At 40.0% G+C, this 24,250-nt stretch overlaps 1 protein-coding gene and 1 long non-coding RNA gene across 4 annotated transcripts in view; one reads left to right on the top strand and one right to left on the bottom strand.

Annotated features, from left to right (window-relative positions):
- Window positions 1-7,200, bottom strand: part of HTR2A (5-hydroxytryptamine receptor 2A) — a 56,590-nt gene extending 49,390 nt beyond the window's left edge. Inside the window, exons 1-2 of one of the 2 annotated variants that reach the window (XM_081814917.1) lie at window positions 6,319-7,200; window positions 2,205-2,405 (exon numbers count right to left, since the gene is read on the bottom strand). In XM_081814917.1, the coding sequence (XP_081671043.1) occupies window positions 2,205-2,405; window positions 6,319-6,382 (265 nt within the window). In that variant the 5' untranslated portion in view covers window positions 6,383-7,200. Of the gene's footprint in view, window positions 1-2,204; window positions 2,406-5,161 lie in introns of both variants that reach the window. The other variant, XM_081814916.1, reaches the window with a different exon arrangement.
- The window catches only part of LOC145720640 (uncharacterized), a 387,352-nt gene that overhangs the window by 29,837 nt on the left and 333,265 nt on the right, over window positions 1-24,250 (top strand). The gene's annotated exons all lie outside the window — the stretch shown is intronic.

Raw genomic sequence — 24,250 nt, 5'->3', positions numbered from 1 at the left:
TTTTTTTTTTTTTTAAAGATTTTATTTATTTATTTGACAGAGACACAGCGAGAGAGGGAATACAAGCAGGGGGAATAGGAGAGGGAGAAGCAGGCTTCCCGCGGAGCAGGGAGCCCGATGCGGGGCTCGATCCCAGGACCCTGGGATCATGACCTGAGCCGAAGGCAGACGCTTAACGACTGAGCCACCCAGGCGCCCCACCTTAGCTCTTTTGTTTCCTTATTTGCCTTCCTCCACCACATTGTTGGAGGCCTCCAAATACAGATCTTACTCATCTTAGATATATTTAGTACTAAGCACATAGTAGCTATGTTGTAAGTATGGCCAAATTGATAGCTCTCCCTAGCACCCCCACAACCATTCCATCCTGCCTGTCTTCTGGACTGATAGCTGAATGGAGTGATGTCATTCTGTGCACCTTATCTACAGTTTATTTTCTGTAAGATGCTTTAAACATTGTGGGTTGGTTGTCTTTGCTCTGAAACAGCCCAGAAATAGCCTAGTGCTATTGAGCTTTACTAGGATGGGGCAAGGGGTGTCAGTATGGCAGAAGGTAAAAGACGGGTGATGCTCCCAGCATCTGTCTCACCAATGGGACTGCGTACAAAGGTAAAACTAGAATAAACCTGACTATAGCATGATTTGCTTTGTTTGCATTATTGGCCACCTTTGCTAATCACATGTGTTTCAGTGGTCCTCAACCCTGGTTGCACCTTAGTCACCCTACCATGGACCAATTAAATCACAGTGCTCCACAGGGGTTCTTAGGTGCAGCTGGGATGGAGAGCCACTAGTCCTTCATTCTCTTGCTCCTAATAAGAGTCTAAGATTACATGGGCCCAGAAACCACAAGCTGCATTTTTTTTGGGGGGGGGGAGCAAAAATGGTTTCCTAAAGAAAGTGGTCATGCAGCAGTAAGTGCATGGCTTGGTGCCAGAAGTTTGGAGTCCTAGCCCAGTCACTAGTTGGAGAGCTGATCCAGCAAGCCCCAAAACCTCTCTATGCTCTGGTTCCCTAACTGATCAAATAAGCATAATCTCTTCTATCCACCTCAACCTGTACTAGGAAGTTTAAAATGGAAACCAGGTAAGACCCTTCAAAACTTTGAAAATCCTGCAAATGTAATTTGTTAACATTTCCATCATAAAATTGGCACTGTCCTATTTCCTAGCTGTGGGGTCTTTTCGGGTCATTTCACTTGAACCCCCGTTTGTTCATCTGTAAAATGGAGTTGCCTACTCTGCAGAGGACATCTTTAGCAGCAAGGCAAGGAATAGGAACTGAAAAACACAAAATATCTTACTGCTTTTGCTACTAACTTGGATTTTTATTATAAAGACTCAAGTTTTTGGTATCAAGCCTGCCATCAAATCCCACAGTCTCTCTCATGTTAGCAGATGCTGGAACCTATGTGGCCATAAGCAGGTGCAGTGTTCTTGCCTGAAAAGCTTTGTAACCTTAAAACAAATCCCAGGGAATTTTTGGTTACAAACCAAGCCTGCTGAGGTGACAGGTGCCATTGACTTAACTACCTGGGAGCTGCCCCTTTGGCTCCCATTACCTGGGCTTTCCTGCCTGTTGAGTGTGCGTGACAGGAGATTGATACTGATGAGAGGTGAATGTGTAATCAAAGCAAGTGAAGTGGGTTGAAATCTTGTGTGCGGTGACCTAACAAGAGGAGTTACTGAGGCACTGGGCAGGCGGAAATGCCTTGCCCCTGAGCTAGTCCTGCCACCTTCCTCTGTCCTCACCTTCTGCCTCTGAGTTACAGCACCTGGTACCTTTCTCCAACCTCCGGAAGCTGTGTATTCTCCAGCATGGGGATCTGCCGTCTTAAACTGGTAACAAGTCCAGTGATGATAAATGGGGGGGGTTTCTGGGGAAGCTCAAGATTTAGAGTAGTGAATTTGAAAGTGTGAGATGCGGAAAAAGCATTTGGAAGGGGCTATGGCACAGTTATTTCTAATTTTGGCTCTTTAGGTACATATGTTCTTAACTGTGCAAACTTACATTGTCAGCCAGTGACATTAATACTTTTTCTTCCTAAAGCAAATCTGATAATTACTACGTTACAACCTAGAGAGGACAATAACAAAACCCCCATAGAGTCAGGGTGTCAGGTTTCCGTGCAACAAAACAGAACAAGTCTCTTTGGAAGTCATCAGTTATTTCAAATAAGCCCCCGAAACCCTATACCCACTTACCCACTGATATGGTCCAAACAGCAATTATTTTCAGAAAGGCCTTTGTTCTGGAGTTGAATCGGCTATGATGGATGGGGTTCTGGATGGCAACGTAGCGGTCTAGTGAGATGGCACAGAGGTGCATGATGGAAGCCGTGGAGAAGAGCACGTCCAGGTAAATCCAGACCGCACAGAGCTTGCTAGGCAGAGGCCACCGGTAACCTGGGATGCAGAAGGTTAGCGTTAATAAGGGCTATCAGGCCTCCCATGGTGTGTGGAACCGACCCTGCCAGAAGTGTTTCCATTTGGGGGGTAGGGGGAGCGGTACGGGAAGTTGCAAAGGGCAACATCAGATATTTTCAAGATTTTAAAAAGCCTAAGAACAACTACTGAACAACGGTAAGATCCTACTAGCTGATGAACACAGGGTTTAGAAATTTCTTGTGGTTGGAATCCTATGCCAGTGTGTTGTAGTAAGCTTGGGTTGTCTTCAGGGTTTCTCTTGCTGTGTGTCCCCTAACGACATCTACCTTTTTTCTTTGTTTTTAATGAGTTAGAAGCCTCGATGTCGTTGGAGCTCCTCTATTAAAGCGCCTCTTATAGGACACTGCCTTTACTTGTTCACATCTTTGACATCCTTTGGGTTCCCTGAGGTTTAGCCCACCTCTTAATCACTATAACTGCTCAGTCTTGCACAGTGATGTCATTTAGTGGTCTCTCAATAAATGCTGTTGGTGTGAATGAATAAATGATTAACAAGTCCAGATGGAGAATATTTTTTGGAAAAATGAAAGATAATTGCTTTAGGGGTTCAACTCAAATTTGGGGTGTGTGTGTGTTCGGGGGGGGAAATAACGCAGAAAAGCATGGCATTCTTGTCCTGATGAGTGTTTCAGGGCAGTGGTTCTCAAACTTTAGCGAGCCTCAGAGTCTCCGAGGTAGGGTCTTAAAATGGTACTGCTGGACCCCACCTGGAGGTGCTGATTTTGTGACTGCAACAGGGCAGGAGAATTGCCATTTCTAACAAGTTTCCAGGTGGTGCTGCTGGTCCAGGGATAACACTTTGGCAACAGCTGCTTACAGCAGTGGTTGTCAGCCCTGGCTGCACTTGAGACTCAGCCGGAGAGCTTTTTCTCTAGGTCTTGGTGCTCAGCGAGGGTAGGAGGAGGTGGGCCCCAAATAAAGTGTTCCAGAGCTCTCCTGATGATCCCCAAATGAAGAGCACTGCAGGAGGCCCTTAATGCATATTCTAAGTTCCTGTTTTTGTTTTAAAAGGAATCAAATGGTTATATAAACCCAAATTAGCTTTGGTAACTGTATAAGCGATATTACATCTGAGTACGAGGGAAAAGGCAATCATAAAGATCTCCTTTTCTTTACAATAGTCCAGACCGACAAAGCCGAACAAGTTCCACATTTGCAAGTATACTCTACCAAAATGCCACCACCTATAATGAGGAAAGTAAAGGGTGCAGGATACAAGCCTAACTTCAAGTCACACTCTGCCTGGTCGAAACTGATGTTGGCCCTTGGAGTTTCCTCTGCAAAGAGGCAGCCGAGGTCGGGCCACAGTCTGGTTTCCGAAGCAGGGATAGGGAGGGGGCATTTCCTTACTCTGTGGGGTGAGAGAGGACCGGTCCAGGGAGAGTTGCAACTCTGGCTGGAACTGGCTGCGTGCGGAGCGGCCGCCGCCAGGGGGCGCCGTTGCACCCCGAGCGGGAGGTAGCGGCCAGGTCCTACCTTCTTAACCCAGCTCAAGGGTGCCTGCTCCCCACCTGCAACTGGGGTCACCCCCGCCTCTGGCAGTGGTTTTGGTTCCCTGTCAGGACCTCTGGGAGCCCTGCATCACTCCCGGAGTTTGCCTTTGAGGCGGGGGTCGGGTCTTAGGAAGCGAGAACCTCTGCAGCCTGTCTGGGAAATGACGAGCAAATTTGATGAAATCATCTTGGTGTGACATTTGAGTGGTCAAACGGAGGTTGGCCTTGCAAGGAGCAGTATCGACCCCGTGCAAACCAGCACCTGTTCTTCATTGCCCATCTCCTTCCTCCTCCATACCCCTCAGCGCTGGGGTAATATATGTTGTATATAATTTTAGCCCTTAAGACTTGGCCAGAAAATCCCCGTTTACAAAGATCATAATGTATTTCTAGCTCTGGGTGATTGCTATGTGCTGTGTCAGCAGCCTAAATACTCTTTTTTTTTTTTTTTTTTTAAAAGAAATCCAGCTGTATTACTCATAATTTGAAAAGAGCATCACATTCTGCTTCCTGCCGAAGCCCTCCCAGTGTTTGCTGACTTGCTAAGGGGGTTGACTCTCTCAAACTGTTGAAGAAATCGAGATTAATGTCTTCCATTTGTTTTCTACCCTTCTCCAAACAAGACTGGAGGAGTTGATGTATATGTATTTTTAAAGAGTTGAGGGTATAATTCAAAGGCACACTTCCAAATTAGCTTCTCTGGGGTAGGGAACAATTGAAACTGCAGTAATTCATTTATTTGAAGGCAGAATCTGCATATTTTAACATTAAACCCACTGTACCACTAATGTTCTCCCTGCACATGTTCCAAGGTAATTGGGAAGGTTTTACTACTCCATTAGAGGTGCTGAAAACTGTGTGACAAAGATAAAACTGTGTTGTGTCCTGAAGGCTGGAATATTTGGGAATATATAGAAGCGAAAATCAAGTGGATTCAGAATGACAGCTAAATTACTGCTTTATGACTGTATTGGGGGGCATTTAAAGGGACTACATAAAATGTACGTGTTTCAAAGCACAAAACTCTCCAAGGATAATAGGTGGTTTGATCTCTTAATATGTGAAAGCTCACTTTAAGATTTAACTAGTGTACCATGGTAGACCCTTGTCTATAAATAAACCCTTGTGTTTAGTTTTCCCTTGAGCCCCAGCTCATCTGCTCATAACATGCACATGCTGTCTATTCCGTGTGGGTGCAGCTGGGAGGCTAATGCCACTCACCATACAGGATGGTTAGCATGGACACGGGCATGACAAGGAAACCCAGCAGCATATCGGCTATGGCAAGTGACATCAGGAAATAGTTGGTGGCGTTCTGCAGCTTTTTCTCTAGGGACACTGCCATGATGACGAGTATGTTTCCAGCAATGGTTAGAATAATCACTACAGCTGTCAACAAAGCAGACCAGTTTTTTTCCTGGAGATGAAGTAAGGAGAAGCATGGTGGTGAGAGACAGCCCTCACAGGAAAGGTTGGTTCGATTTTCCGAGTCCACTGTCCAGTTAAATGCGTCTGAAGTGTTAGCTTCTCCGGAGTTAAAGTCATTGATGTAGAGCCTTGGGTCCTCATTTAATTGCATTAAGGAGTTTGTAGTTGAGCTCAAAGAAGCATTTTCCTCAAAAAGAATATCCATTTCTAAGCCGGAATTTGTAGCAGATGAAGTAAAGAAAAACTAACAAGTTATAGCCTCAGCTCGCCATCCATCTTTCTGTCCCCACGCTTGGTCACACTGAAGCCGGTATACATGCTGAGCTCCTTTGGTTGCCTTTTTTCTCTCATTATTACAATGGGAGCTGAACTGCAGTGGCTCTTTGTATCTCCTTCCTTCATGGTGTTAGTGGAGTCTTGCTTAGTTTCTTTCTTTGTTTTTCTTCAAAGCAAGGTCAAAAAAAGCAGAATGAACTTTTTAACCTAGCAGTTGCGGAGTTTTGAGCATTCAGGGAGAAAAATGTGATCCTGGCCAGAAAAGTTTTGTAATTACCAGGAATCTCATTGAGCTCTATCTCATTCTGTTGGTTATGTCGATCACAGTAGTTTAGCCACAGCGGTATTAAAGCAGCATGCAATCCAAAAACAGTGGGGTGGTATGCATTCTACATGAAGAAAGTCAATTAAAAATACATCCAGTGTTAATCCCATAGTAATTGGATGTACTTGGGGTTAGAGTTCTCAGTCTCTAGGCTGAATTGCCATAGTTGCTGTCGGGAATTTCCATTTGCATTATGCTTAGTTAATAGAAGAAAAGTCTTAAGCAAAGATTAGCCAACAACTTTCCACACTAGAAATTCTCATTGAAATGGTAACGTTTTGGCCAAGCGTGATTTCAAGCCAGAAAGAAAATTAACACAGAAATAAAATACAGCAGCGTGAGAACTTACATTTGTCTTCAGGGTCCACACGTGAGACATACTTTGCTGTTCTGTGACTTGCTGCATCTCCCATGGTAATTAAGCCAGGGTAGAGTCCCTTCTTCTCGAGTGTCCACAGGCATAATAGAGTAATTTGATTTCTGTTTTGCTGACTTCAAAAACTGCATGCAAGAGTAGAGCCACTTCCAGCCCTGCGCGGTCTGTGTTTGCTGGCTCTGCCCCCACTCGGCTGGGTTACTCCCTCCCTGTGCGGCTTGCCTGAGCGAGGCACACGTTCAGAAATCATTCATGAGCCCCTCTCCAAGTCACACAAAAGAAATCCCTCAGGAAAGTAGGGAGAGCTAGCTGCCTGTGCTAAAGGACTCGTGGTTTCCACGGGAATGGACCGGCTCTCGGGCTGCCTCCTTCACTTCCCCAGACCTCCCTCTATCTGTATGTCATAAACTGCAAGGTAGTAACAGCCAGGGAGGGCGGACCAAACACGCTGGATTGTTTTTTCCCTTGTTTCTCTCTCTCTCCTTTTTTCCCCTCACACGTCAACATTGGGAAGTTTTGTTACGTTAGAAATCCCCTTTTATGCAGATGGCTAAGGCAGGTAAGCTGTGCTGTGAGGTTCTTAGTGTGAAGAGAGCACATAAATAAGGCTAGGAAATGGCATATCCCGGGAGCGCTGGAAGCATGCAGAACTTCCACCCAGAGCCCATAGTGCTTATGCCTGAAGTGCAGTTACCGACGCCAGCGACTTGGGCTCAGAGTGGCCAAGCACCTCCTGGGTGGTACTCGAGCTATTAGTAGTAGTTTTACTTATTAAAAGCATGCACCATTCAACTAACTTATTTTCTCCAGAAATAAACTTACCTAGAAGTAATTCAAAACCTCACATGTGGAAGAGAAGTTTTTCAGAGAGCATTTTAAAGACCTCCTGCCTTCTTTGTTTAAAAAAAAAAAAAAAACCCTTCTCAGGTTTCTAAAGACTGCAGCTATGTGGCAGATACATAAGTTGTATATATGTATACACACTAGATCTCTTTATTTTTAGATGAAAAAAGGATTCTTCCCTGAAGAGTGGGGGGTTTCCTTTATTTTCACATTCTCCCTAGACAAGTTCTGTTACTTGTGTGCTTTCAACATGTCTTTGGACAAATTGGTACCTTCTTAGCAGGTGATTTTTCTCAGCTCTTGACCTAAAAATTCAGTTGCCTACTGAGACCTTCATCTGTGCTCTAGAAGACCTTGACCTCTGCATCTTTCTCCCATCCCCCTGCCTGCTTCTTGGTGCTTATCTCCACCCATTCTCTCGGTCAATGGAATCAGCATCTCTTCAGACAACTGGCTGTTAGCCAAGACTCTGCCTTCGTTCTTGCTGCCAGATTTTAGTCTCTAGTGCCACTTGCGTGTACACAGATTTCCTATCCTCCAGCCCACATCTTACCTGTCATCTGGGCTAGAGCATCTCCCTCGTGGGAATTTGCCCTTTGTGCCATCTCTTGGAGGAGAGTATGATTGCTGTGCATCTTGAGCAGGCAGCTGAAAGCCCAGGCTCTGGATTACAGCTCCTTAGTTTTGAATCCCAGCTCTCTAAGTCCAACAGTAGAACCCTGGACAATCGAGCTGTCTTCCTTAAGACTCTGTATTCTCTTGTAAGTGGAATAATAGTAGTACCTCCCTCAAGGTGGTAGTGAAACTAAAATGGGGTCATGCATATAAATACTTAAACCCACATGTTTATAGGATGCTCTTTATGTTAGCCATTTTTATTAATCCCGTTTGATGTTGGGCGCCTTGGTGGCTCAGTCGTTAAGCGTCTGCCTTCGGCTCAGGTCATGATCCCAGGATCCTGGGATCGAGTCCCACATTGGACTCCCTCCTCGGCGGGAAGCCTGCTCTCCCTCTCCCACTCCCGCTGCTTGTGTTCCTGCTCTCTCTGTCTCTGTCTCTGTCAAATAAATAAAATCTTTAAAAAAAAAAATCCTGTTATTAAAACAAAATTGACGTCACTGTAATCAATTTGTGCTTCCATTCCTTTAGCCCCTCCCTTGAATGGGACACAGCTTCCATCTTTGTCCCTCACTTTGTCTATCTGCTCCCGCTTCCCAGCCTAGACTCCTGTTTTCTTCTATAAGCAGGCTACATGCAGACGAACTTGCAGGTTGATAATTTTAAAGCATTTGTACTTGTAGTTCCCTGTGTCTGGAATGCTCTCACCACCCCCTCTTAGTATCCATCTGGCAAATTTCTACTCAGTTGTCAAGGCTCAGTTCTAAAGGTAAGTCCTCTGAATCCCATTCCTGCCACTCACCACCTGGGTGACCTTGACTAAACTGCTTCATCTCTGTGCCTTAATTTCCTTATCTGTTAAATAAAGGTAATACCTACATGAGAGGATTGATTGAGAGTTGAAATGTACCAGGCATGTGTAAACGTGAGTGCTCTGTAAAGGCTAATCCTTGGTTTACAGATATCCACTTTCCATGGCTCTCCTTCCCCAGTGTAGGCAAAGACCATGGTACCTTCAGAAGCTTTCTATTCTATCAGGTCTCACCTTGCATGTAGGCAAAGACAACATTTGTCTTGTTAATGGTAATACACATAGTGCTTAGTTCTGTTTGTTGAATGAAATGTGTGACTGATAACTTACATGTCTGTCTGTATTAGACGGTGGACTTCTTAGTCCTCTCTCTACCTACAAGACCAAGCATGGTATCTCCTAATGGCAGGTTCTCAGTAAATGCATTTTGAAAGAATAAATGAGTTGACAGCCTATATTAAAAAGCATAGTCAGGGAGAAACAACCCTACTTCCTTTTTTATTTGTGCAATGGGATACCAAATTTTATTAAAGAGGGCAAAGGGAAATGTTAAAAATTCTGTTAGAAAATTAAGGCTTTTTGATAAATTTTTATGGCTTGCTGTGTTTTTCTTGGAGAAATCTGATGTTCTCAGGCTTGAGGTCTTCATGGACAGCCAGGTTTCCAATCATGACAAAGCTAGTCAATGAATTCCTTGCTGTATGGTTTATATTGTGAAATAATTTTGTTAGTAGCCATTGGAGATTATTTGTAGTTTTATGAATACTTGTTCAGGACAAAGGAATATGTTAAAAAATCAGACCTCTAGCTACTAATAGTTAAACAGAGCTTGTCTATTAATAGCATGGGAGTTAGATTTGGTAGGAATGGTTTCTTGGAGGTCAGACACTCTCGAGTTTCGAAGAGGGATGTACATTTCCTGCTGTAGTGAACACTGGTGTGCAGCTCAGCTCCCCCTTCTGGACAGACACTCATTTTCCCTGCAGCTGGAAGTGTTGATGACTGATGGCTCTCAGCCGATTCTCGCTATGAAAATTACCCTCAGCCAAAGAGGCCACCTTCCCCATAGTCAAGCATCTCCTCTAGAGCAGCCAGAATAGAACTGGTCTGTTGTGAGGATACAAAAGTCTGGCTTCCTTGCCTCAAGCCTGGACACTGCTGAAGGATCTCCTGGTACCAGAGTTTCCATGGGATCTGTCCAGGCCTTTGTTGAGACTGCATCACAGTTAATCTCCTCCCCCTCCCTAGTCCTGCCTTTCTCACTCCCCTGCAGGTATTGGTCTGGAGTTCTCAGCAATCAATCTCCCACACACAAGTCTATCTCAGAGTCGGCTTCCTGGGGAACCTAAGGCCTATATTTTTAAACCTGTGTTTTAATGCTTCAGTGCCACTCTGGATGAGTTGATTGTCTCATAGAAAACAAAATTATTGTATGTTGATGAATACATTCTTAGAAACTAGAAGTTCTTCAAAAGACAACTGGTTTTACTATCTACTTCCGTAGGGAATTTAAGGGCAACAACCCCAAAGTGAAAGTTATTTGTGGCACAGTTTCTTGAGTACCCAATTGGACTTTCTTTAGGGATATGTTTTGCAAACAGTTTAAGAGAATTGCTTAAATCAGGTGTTGATTTTTTTTTTAATGTCTGTGGTGATATTTGTAGCCCTTAATTTTTTTTTCCAGTTAAAAGTTAGTGGCTTCTGAAACATTAGCACCTTACAGATGTTAGTATATGTGTGAAGGAAATTCCTTGAGCGAGTAAGCCTGGAACATAATGCATCCTATAGCCTCCTCTTAGAGATCTACAGTGTATATTAACATACTAAATGTGGTGAGAGAGAGTGCAGTGAAGAAATTTGTTGACCTTAACTTGCTCACTCCCCATCTATGCCCTAGAACACTGATTTCAGGACCCTTTTATTAATGTAATGAATGTAAAATGTAACCCAACTTAAAGTGTGAAGATATCAAGTATATAGTTCAAGTTTTGACAACTATACACCTGTATAACCATCCCCCAAATCAAGATAGCCACTCACGCTTGTAGAAGTTCTCTCATGTTCGTCTAACCTTGATTTAAATGGAAGCATGTAGTATATACTCATTTTGGTTCTGGCTTCTTTTGCTCAATAATATGTTTGTGAGATTTACCCATGTTGCTGTGCATAAACTTTCTATGGATTGTAGTCTGAAAAACTGTTATGTGGCCTGGATATTTGGGAAATAATTTATTTTCTCTTGTTCAAAGAAACATGGACTAGATCCTTGGTCTGTTCTTTTTAGGTTTCTTTTCAAGACCATGCCGACCTTTACCTCTGCTCAGTGGCCTATATCTGATTTTATTTTGAAATGGCTGCATGGAATTCTTAAACTCCATGTTCTTTTTTAAGAATATGTCCCTGAGATTTATGCTGTCCAAATCTTATTAATAGTCTGAGAACGAGAACAAATTTTCATAGAAGATTTCCCAAATGATAAATAATCCATTCCTTCCTTTGGATGTTCCAGTTCTCAGGTTTGGAACAAACCAGATTGCTTGATCACTGCATGCCTGGAAAACAAGGCTTTAAACTGCCTTCTCTTACACCATTGACTTGTGTCAAAAGAAGCAACTACTTGGAATTAGCTACTGACTCTTTTAAATCTTCTCATGGGGTATTCAGTTTAACAATACTCATAAAAATAACAGACAACCTTTGAGTGCTATACTCTTGCCTTAATTCATGCACTTAAGTAGTTGGTGGTAACAAGTAGGAGTACAGGGGTGTAGGGAGGAGGTATAAACTTGGTGATCAATGGCATGTTGGTGGTATATAAAGTGTGAAACTGGGTGAGATCATCTAGGGGGAGTGAGTGGAAATAGAGAAAGGAAAAGAGGTTTGAGGAATGGGCCCTGGAGTACTCCAGTATTTTGAGGTTGGGGAAATCTAGAGGGAACTACTCAAGCAGAAGGAGAAGGAGCAGCCAGTGAGTAAGGAGGGACACAGAGTTGTATCCCAGAAGTCCGGTAGAGAAAGACAGTGGCGGGGGGAATGTACTCAACTGTCAAACACTCCTGATGAGCTGAGTGTGAGAAATAAGAAAGGACCATCATGTTTGTCAAAATGGAAGCTTTTGGCTTTGATTAGAATGAAGGGGTGGAAATCGGAGGGGGAGCGGAGAACCATGGGAGACTATGGACTCTGAAAAACAAACTGAGGGTTCTAGAGGGGAGAGGGGTGGGGGGATGGGTTAGCCTGGTGACGGGTTTTAAAGAAGGCACGTTCTGCATGGAGCACTGGGTGTTATATGCAAACAATGAATCATGGAACACTACATCAAAAACTAATGATGTATGGTGATTAACGTAACATAAAAAAAACAGTTGAGGTAAGAGCTCAACAACATAGATAAAAGAAAAAGGAATAGGAAGAAGTGGTAAGTGTAGACAGTGTAGACAATTACTTTGAGGATTTTTCTTGGAAAACAAATGGAGTTATACCTGATGGGATAAGAAGCAAAGAGGATTTTTCAAGATAGGATACATTATAACATGGTTTTACGATGGAATGATCCAGAAGAAAGGGAGAAATGGACAGTGCAATAGAAGCAGGAGATAATTGCTGGAATGATGTTGATTTGAAGAGAAGGGATGGATTTTAAAGGTTTGAAAGAGGTAGAAGATTCAGCAAAAAAATTCCTTTGAGAAATGGTAAGGCAACTAAGAGAGTCTGGTGTCCTAGAACCCAAAAGAAAAAAATGATTTCAAGAAAAAGCCTGAGGTCTACTGCATTGAGATGTCTATTAAGATGAAAGCATAGTTGAGTCCATTGGATTTAGCATACAAGTTTTGGATAGATGTCAGATCAGTTTTGGGTGCATTAAACTGGAGATATAACAAATAACTGACTTATAACACAGTTGAATGTAAGGATCCAGAGGAGAATGGGAGGTCCAGGCTGCAGATATAAGTTAGGATATTGTGAGTGTATAGATGGTATTGAAAGTCATGAGATATTTAAGAAATGTCATCCTATCGAAGGAGAGTAAGAAGCAGTCTGAGAACTGAACCCAGAGATACCTCAACATTTAGAGGTGAGGGAGATGAGAAAGAACCTGCCAAGGACACTGGGGTGGGGGTGATAAGGAAGGAGAAAAATCAGAATATGTTGTCCTGGGAGCCAAGGGAATAAAACATTTTTAAAATATTTATTTACAATGAAGTATGACATACAGTGTACAACAGAAGGATTTAAAAACTCTGTATGTTACCCAGTGCTCATCATAAGTGTACTCTTAATATCCTTTATCTGTTTCACCCAACCCACTCCCCACCCATTTCCCACTGGTAACCACCAGTTTGTTCTCTGTATTTAATGGTCTTTTTGTACTTTTGTTTTTGTTTCTGAGATCTCACATATGAGTAAAGTCCTATGGTATTTGTCTTTCTCATTCTGACTGACTTGATTTAGCATTATACCTTTAGGTCCACCCATATTGAAAATGTAAGATCTCATTTTTTATGGCTGAGTAATATTCCTTTGTATATATGTAACACTATCCATCTATTGATGGACACTTGAGTTGCTTCCATTTGTTGACTATTGTTGATGCTGCAATAGAGGGGTGTATAGATCTTCTCAAATCAGTGTTTCCATTATTTTTTGAGTAGATAACCAGTAGTGGAAGTACTGGCTCATACAGTATTCCTATTTTTAATTTCTTGAACTTCCATACTGTTTTCCAGAGTGGCTGTACCAATTTGTATTCCCAGCAACAGTGCACGAATGTTCCTTTTTCTACACATCCTCACCAACGCTTGTTATGTCTTGTCTTTTGGATACTAGTCATTCTGACTGGTACGAGGCATGGTTTTCTTAAAATAGAGCAAATGAACTAATGAGAAGCTTTTGAGAGTCATATACTTGAAAAGTCTTTCATTATGTGGGAAACTACTCACATGTTAATGTTAAACAAGAGTAGGATAGGAAGACCCCTCTGGAATATTATCTTACCTTTAGGAACCTGTATGTCTTTTTTAAATTGAAAGGAAACACATTAAAATGGTCACAACAATCTGGGCCAAGGAGTTCTAGTCATTTTTTATTTTGGATTTTATAAGTTTTCTGAGCCTTATGTATGTTAAGTTTATGACAAGGTAATTATTTATTACTTAATGATTAAAGGTCATAGGAAGAGAGCCAGGGATGATCTTATATCCATACCATGACTGGGATACACTGGCTTTAAGGTGAGATTTTTAAAAATAGCTTGTTCCTTGAAGGCATAGCAGTTGTAGTGTTCAAGATCTTATTGGCGAGTGGCATACATCTAAGTCAAAGAAGCATCAAAAGGAGAGTCGCATGTAACTGACAAGTCCAGGAATAGAACTGGTACTTCAAACATGGCAAGATCTAGGGGCTAAAAAGATGCAGACTGTATTTCTGTCTCTAGAATTAGCTTTCCTCTGGGCTGACTTGGTTTTCTTTCTACTTCAGATGTCTTCCTTCAAGTAGCTGGGAAAGATGGCTGTTGACAGTGCCATTTTTTCCCAATATTTAAGCTTGTGAAAAAGGACTTAACTGATAGCCCTTTATCACATGCAGCGAAGACCCTGATTGGACCTGATGTTCATATGCCTATCTATGAACCAGTCGAGGTGGCTGGAAGAATGGAGTACTTGAACTGGGTCAGTCTGGGTCCTGCCACCTGCCCATCCTTGTGGAAAGAGCGATCAGGGCAATGTGGTTAACCACCTCATTGGGACTCTTTGGAATGGACCCCTTTCTAAATAAGGATTTCTGCTCAGACTAGGAAAAAGACTATCTAGTCTCTTAGTGGAACGTCTTACTTGATTTACCTATTTCTAGCTGTGTTTTAGTCAGATTGGCTGTGGTACCTGAGTCATACTGAGGTGCATCAAAGGGCATTGACTTTGTTTCAAGTCACAAGGAGGCCACTTGATAAATTCTTACCAGGTGTATTTCCTGAAATACCTAACTTACTACCAGACATGACCTAAGTTTGAGATAAATAAATACATTATTTAGACTAACTATAGGGCAAGAGGATAACCTTTTAGAAGAAAAAAACACAGGGTACTTGGGTGGCTCAGTTGGTTGGGCATCAGACTCTTGATTTCAGATCAGGTCGTGATCTCAGGGTTGTGGGATTGGCCTGTGTGGGGTTTCCTGCTCAGCAGGGAGTCTGCTTCTCTCCTCCTCCTTCTGCCTCTCCCCCCACTCATGTGTGTGCTCTTTCTCTTTCTCTAAATGGATAAATGTTTAAAAAATAAAAAAGATTAAGAAAAACAGAACTAATTGAGGCAAATATATTTGCTGATCCCAAAGAATTATAAAATTTTGCAGATGCCTATTGGGTAAAAAGTATCTCAAAGATACTTAGGCAGGATCCCAAATTTTGTTCTGGCACCAACTGTGGATACAGCCACCCTGGTAGCTGTCTGTGATATGTGTTGGAGGATTATTCCTGGCAAATTAACTAGGGTATGTAGTGATCCAGAATGGGTTGTGAGGGTTCTATTTGTGTGATCAGAGTCCTGCCTAACAGCTGTTGCACCTCTCCTCTGTGCCCACTCCATTTCCAACTTAACCCTTGTGGGGGGAGTAGTAGGGGATGGGGAGACTTATAGTTGAAGTAATTTCCAAGGGAGAAAAACTCTTCGGGCCAATTTTACTGAACAAGCACTATGAAAACAGCCTATGAGAGGAAATGCATCAAAACAAATGAGTGCTCACTGCTCAGAGGACAAATTTTTAATGTCTTTGCTTCTTTCAGTGAAGGCTGTATCTTTTAGCACTGTGGCCTGATTGTGCCCTTGGTTTGGACCCATGTTAGAGCTCTTCTCCATCTGAATTTTGAAGAATAAAATGGGTAGACCATATACTTCTTCTATATCCCAGTGCGTTCAATAACCACAGATTAGTCAATGTGAATAGGAAGTGTTGATTCCTCAGGAGTAAAACTGTATATCAGAAAAGCCAAATTTTCACTTTCGTGAGGTCCCTTTTATTTTTATACTGTTCTTATTTTTAAGCTTTTAGTTAAATTCCAGTTAACCAACAGTGCAGTATTAGTTTCAGGTGTACAATATAGTGATTCAACACTTTCATGCATCACCTGGTGCTCATCGCAACAAGTCCCCTCCTTAATCCCCATCACCTATTTAACCCATCCACCCACCCATCTCCCTGTAACTATCAGTTTGTTTTCTATAGTTAAGAGACTGTTTCTTGCTTTGATTCTTCTTCCCCCCCCCGCCCCTTTGCTCATTTGTTTTGTTGCTTAAATTCCACATATGAGTGAAATCATATGATATTTGTCTTTCTCTGACTAATTTTACTTGGCATAGCACACTTTAGCTCCAGCCAGGTTGTTGCAGAGGGCTAGATTTTATTCTTTATTGAGTAATATTCCATTGCATTCATTCATCAGTCCATGGACACTTGAGCTACTTCCATAATCTGGCTATTGTAGACAATGCTGCTATTAACATTAGGGTGCATGTATCCCTTTGAATTAGTATTTTTGTATTCTTTAGCCAAATACTTAGTGTGTTTGCCGGATTGCAGGTCAATTCTCAGAATAGAAAGATGAAAGTGAAGATTGGATAACTGCATTTCAGTAATTTTTATTTTTTATTTTGGCATCTTTAAATTCAATTAGCCAACATAAGTACATCATTAGTTTCAGATGTAGTGTTCAGTAATTTATCGGTTGTGTATAACACCCAATGCACATCTTGTCATGTGCCCTCCTTAATGCCCATCACCCAATTACCCCATCCTTCTACCCATCTCCTCTCCAGCAACCCTCAGTTTGTTTCCTATAGTTAGAGTCTCTCCTGGTTTTTCTTCCTCTCTGATGACTTCCCATGAAGTTTTCCCTCTCTTCCCTTATGATACTCTGCACTGTTTCTTATATTCCACATATGAATGAAACCATATAATAGTCTTTCTCTGACTTATTTCACTTAGCATAATCTCCTCCAGTTCCATCCACATCGATGTAAATGTTAAGTATTCATCCTTTCTGATGGCTGAGTAGTATTTCATTGTACATATATACCACATCTTCTTTATCCATTGATCTGTCAGTGGACATCTGGGCTCTTTCCACAGTTTGGCTATTGTGGACATTGCAGCTATGAACATTGGGTGCAGGTACCCCTTATGCATGGAACCAGGAAAGACCCCAAATAGCCTGAGGAATGTTGAAAAAGAAAACCAAAGCTGAGGACCTCACAATTCAGGACTTCAAGTTATATAACAAAACTGTAGTGATCAAGACAGTATGGTACTGGCATGAAAACAAATAGGTCAGTGGAACGGATTAGAGAGCCCAGAAATGGACCCTCAACTCTGTGGTCAACTAATCTTTGACAAAGCAGGAAAGAATATCCAATGGAAAAAAGACAGCCTCTTCAACAAATGGTGTTGGGAAAATTGGACAGCCACATGCAGAAGAATGAAACTGGACCATTTTCTTACACCACACACAAAGATAAACTCAAAATGGATGAAAGACCTAAATGTGAGACAGGAATCCATCAAAATCCTAGAGGAGAACAGAGGCAGCAACCTCTGTGATCTCGGCCACAGCAACTTCTTGCTAGACACATCTCTATAGGCAAGGGAAACAAGATCAAAAATGAACATCAAGATAAAAAGCTGCTGCACAGCAAAGAAAGCAGTCATCAAAACTTGAAAGGCAACCTACGGAATGGGAGAAGATACTAGCAAATATGACATAGCAGATAAAGGGCTAGTATCCAAGATCTATAAAGAACTTCTCAAACTCCCAAAAAACCAAATAATGCAGTCAAGAAATGGGCAGAAGACATGAACAGACATTTCTCCAAAGAAGACCTACAAATGGCCAACAGACATGTGAAAAAAAGTTCCACATCACTTGGCATCAGGAAAATACAAATCAAAACCACAATGAGATACCACTTCACAGTAGTCAGAATGGCTAAAATTAACAAGTTAGGAAACACAACAAGTGTTGGCAAGGATGTGGAGAAAGGGAAAGCTTCTTACGCTGTTGGTGGGAATGGAAGCTGATGCAGCCACTCTGGAAAATAGTATGGATGTTCCTCAAGAAGTTAAAAAATAGGGCTACCGTCGGGCCCAGCAATTGCACTACTAAGCATTTCAGTGATTTTTAGAAAAGACACATTCATAGAATGAGATAGCTTTTTTCACTTTTGAAGCTTTTTTTTTTTTTTTAGCATAGTTGACCTATAATGATACATTAGTTTCAGGTGTACAACATAGTGTTTTGACAAGTTTATACATGATACTGCATTAGCAAGTGTAGCTAAGATTTGTGACCATACAATGCTATTACAGTATCATTGAATGTATTCTTTATGTTGCCTTTTATTTCCATGACTTATTCCATAACTGGAAGCCTGTATCTCCCACTCCTTTATCCATTTTGTCTATCTCCCACCCGCCTCCTGTCTGGCACCCATCAGTTTTCTGTGTATATAAGTCTGATTCTGCCTTTTTTTAAAAAAAATCATTTTAGATTCCACATATGAGTGAAATAATGGTATGTCTTTCTCTGACTTTTTACTTTGCATTATACTCTGTAGGCCCATCCACACTGTCAAAAATGGAACAATCTCATCCTTTTTTATGGCAGCATACTATTCCATTGTATATACATACCACATCTTCCTTAGACATTTGTCAGAGGATGCTATGGTTGCTTTCACATCTTGGTTATTGCAAATAATGTTACAGCAAACATGGATTTATATATTTTTAAGTTAGTGTTTTAATTTTCATTGGGTAGATACTTAGTAGTGGAATTATTGGATCATAAGGTATTTCTATTTTTAGTTTTATGAGGAAACTCCATACTGTCTTATACAGTGGATGTACCAATTCACATTCCCACCAGCAGTGGATGAGGGTTCCTTTTTTTCCCACATCCTCAACATTATTTATTTCTAAGTCTTTTAGATACTAGCGATTCTGACTTGTGTGAGATGATACCTCATTGTGGTTATGATTTGCATTTCCCTGATGATGAGTAATGTTGAGCTTTGCATGTATCTGTTGGCCATCTGTATGTCCTCTTTGGTAAAATGCCTATTCATGTCCTCTGCCCAGTTTTTAATCACATTTTTGTTTTGGTGTTGAATTATGGAAGTTCTTTATATTGTGGATATTAGTCCCTTATTGGTTATATCATTTGCAAATATCATCTCACATTCAATATGTAGCCTTTTTGTTGATGGTTTCTTTTGCTGTGCAAAAGCATTAGATTTTCATGTGGTCCCAATAGTTGATTTTGGCTTTTGTTTCTATTGCCTTAGGAGACCTATTAAGGAAAATGTTGCTATGGCCAACACCAGAGAAATTACTACCTATGTTTTTGGAAGTTTTATGATTTCAGGTGTCATGTTTAGGTCTTTAATCCATTTTGAGTTTATTTTTATGGTGTTAAAGTGCTTCAGTTTCATTCTTTCAAATGTAGCTGTCCTGTTTTCTGAACACCATTTACTGAACAGACTCTGTTCCCCATGGTGTGTATATTCATGCTGCCTTTGTCACAGATTAATTGACAATATAAATGTGGGTTTATTTCGGGGGTCTCTATTCTGTATCACTGATCTATGTCTGTTTTTGTGCCAGTACCATACTGTTTTTATTACTGTTGTCTGTTTTGGATTGTAGTACCTCTAGCTTTGTTCTTTTTTTTTTTTTTTTTTAATTTTTTATTATGTTAATCCCCATACATTACATCATTAGTTTTAGATGTAGTGTTCCATGATTCATTGCTTGTGCATAACACCCAGTGCTCCATGCAGAACGTGCCCTCTTTAATACCTATCACCAGGCTAACCCATCCTCCCACCGCCCTCTCTAGCTTTGTTCTTAAGATCGTTTTTGTTATTTAGTCTATTTTGTTCCATACAAATTTTAGTATAATCTCTCCCAGTTTTGTAAAAAATGTATTGGTATTTTGATGGGTATTGCTTTGAATCTATAGATTGCTTTGGGTAGTATGGACATTGTAACAACATTCTTCCAATCCATGAGTATGGAATATGTTTTTATTTGAGTAATCCTCAATTTTTTAATGTTTCAGGGCTTTTATAGTAAGGGTCTTTCACCTGGTTGAGTTTATTCCTAGATATTCTCTTGGTGCAGTTATAAACACAGTTCTTTTAATTTTTCTTCTATTTTGTTATTAGTGTAAAGAAATGAGACCAATTTCTGGGTATTCATTTGTATCCTGCAACTTTAATGCATTTATTTATTCTAGTAGTTTTTTGGTGGAATCCATGGGATTTTCTACACAAAGTATTGTTTGCAAATAGTAAAAGTTTTCCTTTTTACCAGTTTGGATGCCTCTTATTTTTCTTGTCTGATTGCTGTGGCTAGGATGCCTGTACTAACTTAAAAGTACTGAGAGTGGACATCCTTGTTCCTGATCTAAGAGGAAAAGATGCTTTTCCCCATTGAGGAGGATGATAGCTGAGAGTTTTTCATGCATGACCTTTATTATGTTGAAGTAGGTTTATTCCAAACTCACTTTCTTGAGAACTTATTAAAAAAATGGATGTTGAATTTTATCAAATGCTTTTTCTGCATATATTGAGATGATCATGATTTTTATCCTTTGTTTATGTGGTATATGATGTTGATTTGTGAATATTGAATCATCCTTGAATCCATGGAATAAATCCCACTTGATCATGGTGAATGATCCTTTAATATATTGTTGAATGTGATTTGCTAATATTTTGAGGATTTTTACATCTATGTTCATCAGGCATATTGGCCTGTAGTTTTGTAGTGTCTTTGTCTGGTTTTGGTATCAGGAATATGCTTTGGAATAGTTTGAGGAGAATAGGTAACTCTTCTTTCTTTTTTTTTTTTTAAGTTTTCTTTAAGTTACCTCTACACCCAACATGGGGCTCAAACTCCTGACTCTGAGATCAAGAGTCATATCCTCTTCTGACTGAGCCAGCCAGGTGCCCCTATGCCCCTAGGTAACTCTTCTTTAAATTTTCTGTAGAAATCACCTTTGAATTCATGGACGTTTATTTTTTAGTAGTTTTTTATTTACAGGTTTAATTTTGTTACCAGTAATTATGCTGTTCAGATTTTCTGTTTCTTCCTGATTATGTTTTGGAAGATTGTAGGTTTCTAGGAATATGTCCATTTCATAGTGTGTGCCAGTACTATACTGTTTTGGTTACTCTTGCTTTGTGGTATAGTTTGAATCTGGGAGTGTGGTAACTTCACCTTGGTTCTTTTTTTTTGCAAGATAGCTTTGGCTACTCAGGGCCTTTTGTGGTTCCATACAAACTGTCGGATTATTCCAGTTCTGTGAAAAATACTATTGGCATTTGATAGGGATTACATTGAACCTGTAGATTGTTTTGGGTAGTTAAACTGGATATTTTAACATTCTTCCAATTCATTAGCATGACCTATAGTCCCATTTACTTGTGTTCATCTTCAATTTCTTGCATCCATGTCTTAGTTTTCAGAGTATAGTTCTTTTGCCTACTGGTTAAATTTATTCTTAGGTATTTTATTCTTCTTGATGCAGCTAAAAATGGGATGTTAATTTCTGTCTCTGCCAGTTTATTAATGTATAGAAATACAACAGATTTTTGTATACTGATTTTCGTATCCTGCCTCTTTACTGAATGCATTTATTCTAATTCTCTGAAGTCTTCAGAGTTTTTGATATATAGCATATCATCTGCAAGTACGGGCAATTTTACTTAATATAAATTTGGATGCCTTTTGTCTCATCTGACTGCTATTGTTAGGACTTCCAGTAAGAAATAAAAGTGGTAAGAGTGGACATCCTTGTTTTGTTGCCAATCTTACAAGAAAAGATCTGTTTTTCACTATTGTTAAGATGTTGGCTGTTTGTCATAGATAGCTTTTGTTATACTGAGATAGGTTCTCTTTAAAACCACTTTGAGACTTTAATTCATGAACAGATGTTGAATTTTGTCAAATACTTTTTCTGCATCTGTTGAAATCATACGATTTTTATCCCACATGTTGTTAATGTGTATCTTTTTGATTAGTGGATATCAAACTATGCTTGCATTTCGGAAATCCAACTTGATTGTGCTGAATGATTTTTTAATGGATTGAATTTGATTTGCTAATACTTTAATGAGGGTTTTGCATCTCTGATCAGAGCTATTGGTCTGTAATATTCTTTTTTTTATGGTGTCTTTGGTTTTGGTATCAGGGTTATGCTCTGTAGAATAAACTTGGAAGCATTCCTTTTTCTTGCAATAGTTTGAGGATAGGTATTAACTTTCTAAATGTAGGATAAAATTGAACAAAACAGAGGGTTCTTTAAATTAGCTCTAATATTTTTACATCTTATGAACCACCAGTTGTTAAACTTGTGCCTCACTGTTAAATAAAAATTTAAGTGAAATTTATAAATATATATGAAATATTGTAGTTTTGAAATTGTTTTCATTTAGGTATATAAACTTCCAAGGCTTAAAAAATGTAGGAATTTTTGGAACCCACAATCTTTGTAACTACTAAAAACCCCGGTGTTCACTTGGAATATCTTTATTCCTTAGTTTGAGTTTCTCTGCTTTCACCATTTCCATCAGTGTTAATTTTAACTGTTTTAGTGATTTGGTTCCAGATAACTTCTCAACAAAAATCAAATGTCTTTCTCTAGATCATTTGCCATAAAAGTCAAAGCCTGTTAGGAGAAAATACTTACTAAATGCATTGTGAAAATTTAGCACCCAGGATGTGCAGATCTGTGCCTGTGATCAAGGTTTTTTACATCTCTTGTGACTTCTAAGTATTTGTGTATACCTTTACTAAAGAGCTTTAAATAATAACCTATAAAGGAAGATAAAATAAGCTGCTTTTATTACTTTGAACTTTTTTTTTTGCTTTTTTTCTGCTTTTCCTTCTGGTTTTGTTAGTATCATTTCTAAGAATTTCTAAGGCTTATAATGTTAAATCGTATTTTGTGACCATAATCCCCACATCTGTTTGGGATGAATGCTTACCAACATCTATTTTGCCGTAGTTGTATGGTTTTCTCTTTGTGGATTGAAGATTGTTCTCTAGGGTTTCTTCAAAAAGGACTCATGGAACTATATTCCCTGAGTGTTAAAAGTTCAAAAACATGTCTGTATTTATACTTAAACATTTCGTCGAAGATTCTTGTCATTTTCTTGAACATTGTACATAAATTCTTTAACCACTTCATTCAGATATGAATGACATATAAAAGTGTACATATTTATTATATACAACTTGATGGCTTTGGAGATAAGTACACATCTATGAAGCTATAAACACAATTTGTCATAAACATATCTATTACATTCAAGTTTCCTCCTGCCCTCTTTTTTTGTGATAAGAGTACTTTACTGAGAGGGTAGATCTTATGTTAATGTTAAAGTATGCAATATACTATTAACTATAGACATTATGCCATATCGTGGATCTCTAGGACTTATTTTACATAACTGAAAGTTTGTACCCTTTAACACCTCCCTTTTTTCCTCCCCCTACAGTCCCCCAGCTCCTGGCATCCATCATTCTTTCTGCTTCTGTGTTTTGAATATTTTAGATTCCTCACATAAATAATATCATCTAGAATTTGTCCTATATCTGACTGACTTCATTTAGTACCATGCCCTCCAGGTGCACCTATCCCAAAAGGCAGGATTTCCTTAAAGACAGAATAGTATTCCATTGTGTGTATATCACATTTTCTTCATCCATTTATCTATCAGTGGACAATTAGGCTTATTCCATGTCTTGGCTACTGCCAATAAAAGGACACCATGTATGTTCTTACCATCTTTGGTGGAAGATGGCTGTGTAGAAGTAGGAGTTCAGTGAACTTTTTTTTTTTTTTTTAACCATTTTAAGTGTCTTATTCCTTCTGTTCAAATGCTCAAAGGACTTCTGATTCCTTTAAGCTTTTTAATTTATTTTTATATGAGAGTGAGTGCAGGAGTGCAGGTGTGCAAGCATGAGTGGGGGGAGGGGCAGAGGGAAAGGGAGAAGCAGACTCCCTGCTGAACAGAGTACCTGATGTGGGACTTGACCCCAGGACCCTAGGATCATGATCTGAGCCTAAGGCAGATGCATAAGCAATTGAGCCACCCAGGTGCCTTTTTTTTTTTTTTTTCCAGCTTTTTATGTCCAGTAAGCTTACCTGGAAATGTATTGCTGTTGATGGTTCTTGTCAGTTTTTCCTGTAACATAGTGTGCTCTTTCTTTTTCTTATTTTTTTTTTAACTTAAATGAGCCAACATATAGTATAACATAGTGTCCCTTTTTAATGTGTAGATTAAATTCCTCTTGAATTCCTTTGAAATTTTTTTAGTTTTTTTATTTTGTTAATCACCATACATTACATCATTAGTTTTTGATGTAGTGTTCCATGATTCATTGTTTGCGTATAACACCCAGTGCTCCATGCAGTACGTGCCCTATTTAATACCCATCACCAGGCTAACCCATCCCCCCACCCTCCTCACCTCTAGAACCCTCAGTTTGTTTCTTGGAGTCCATAGTCTCTCATGGTTCATCTCCCCCTCTGATTCCTCCCCCCTTCATTTTTTCCTCTTCTGCTATCTTTTTTTT

The sequence above is a fragment of the Leptonychotes weddellii genome, chromosome 3 (assembly GCF_054177405.1).
Source record: "Leptonychotes weddellii isolate Sample4059 chromosome 3, ASM5417740v2, whole genome shotgun sequence".
NCBI classification, from domain to species: Eukaryota; Metazoa; Chordata; class Mammalia; order Carnivora; family Phocidae; genus Leptonychotes; species Leptonychotes weddellii.
Note: the sequence above shows the minus strand (reverse complement) of the source record. Positions and strands in the feature narration are given on the sequence as shown.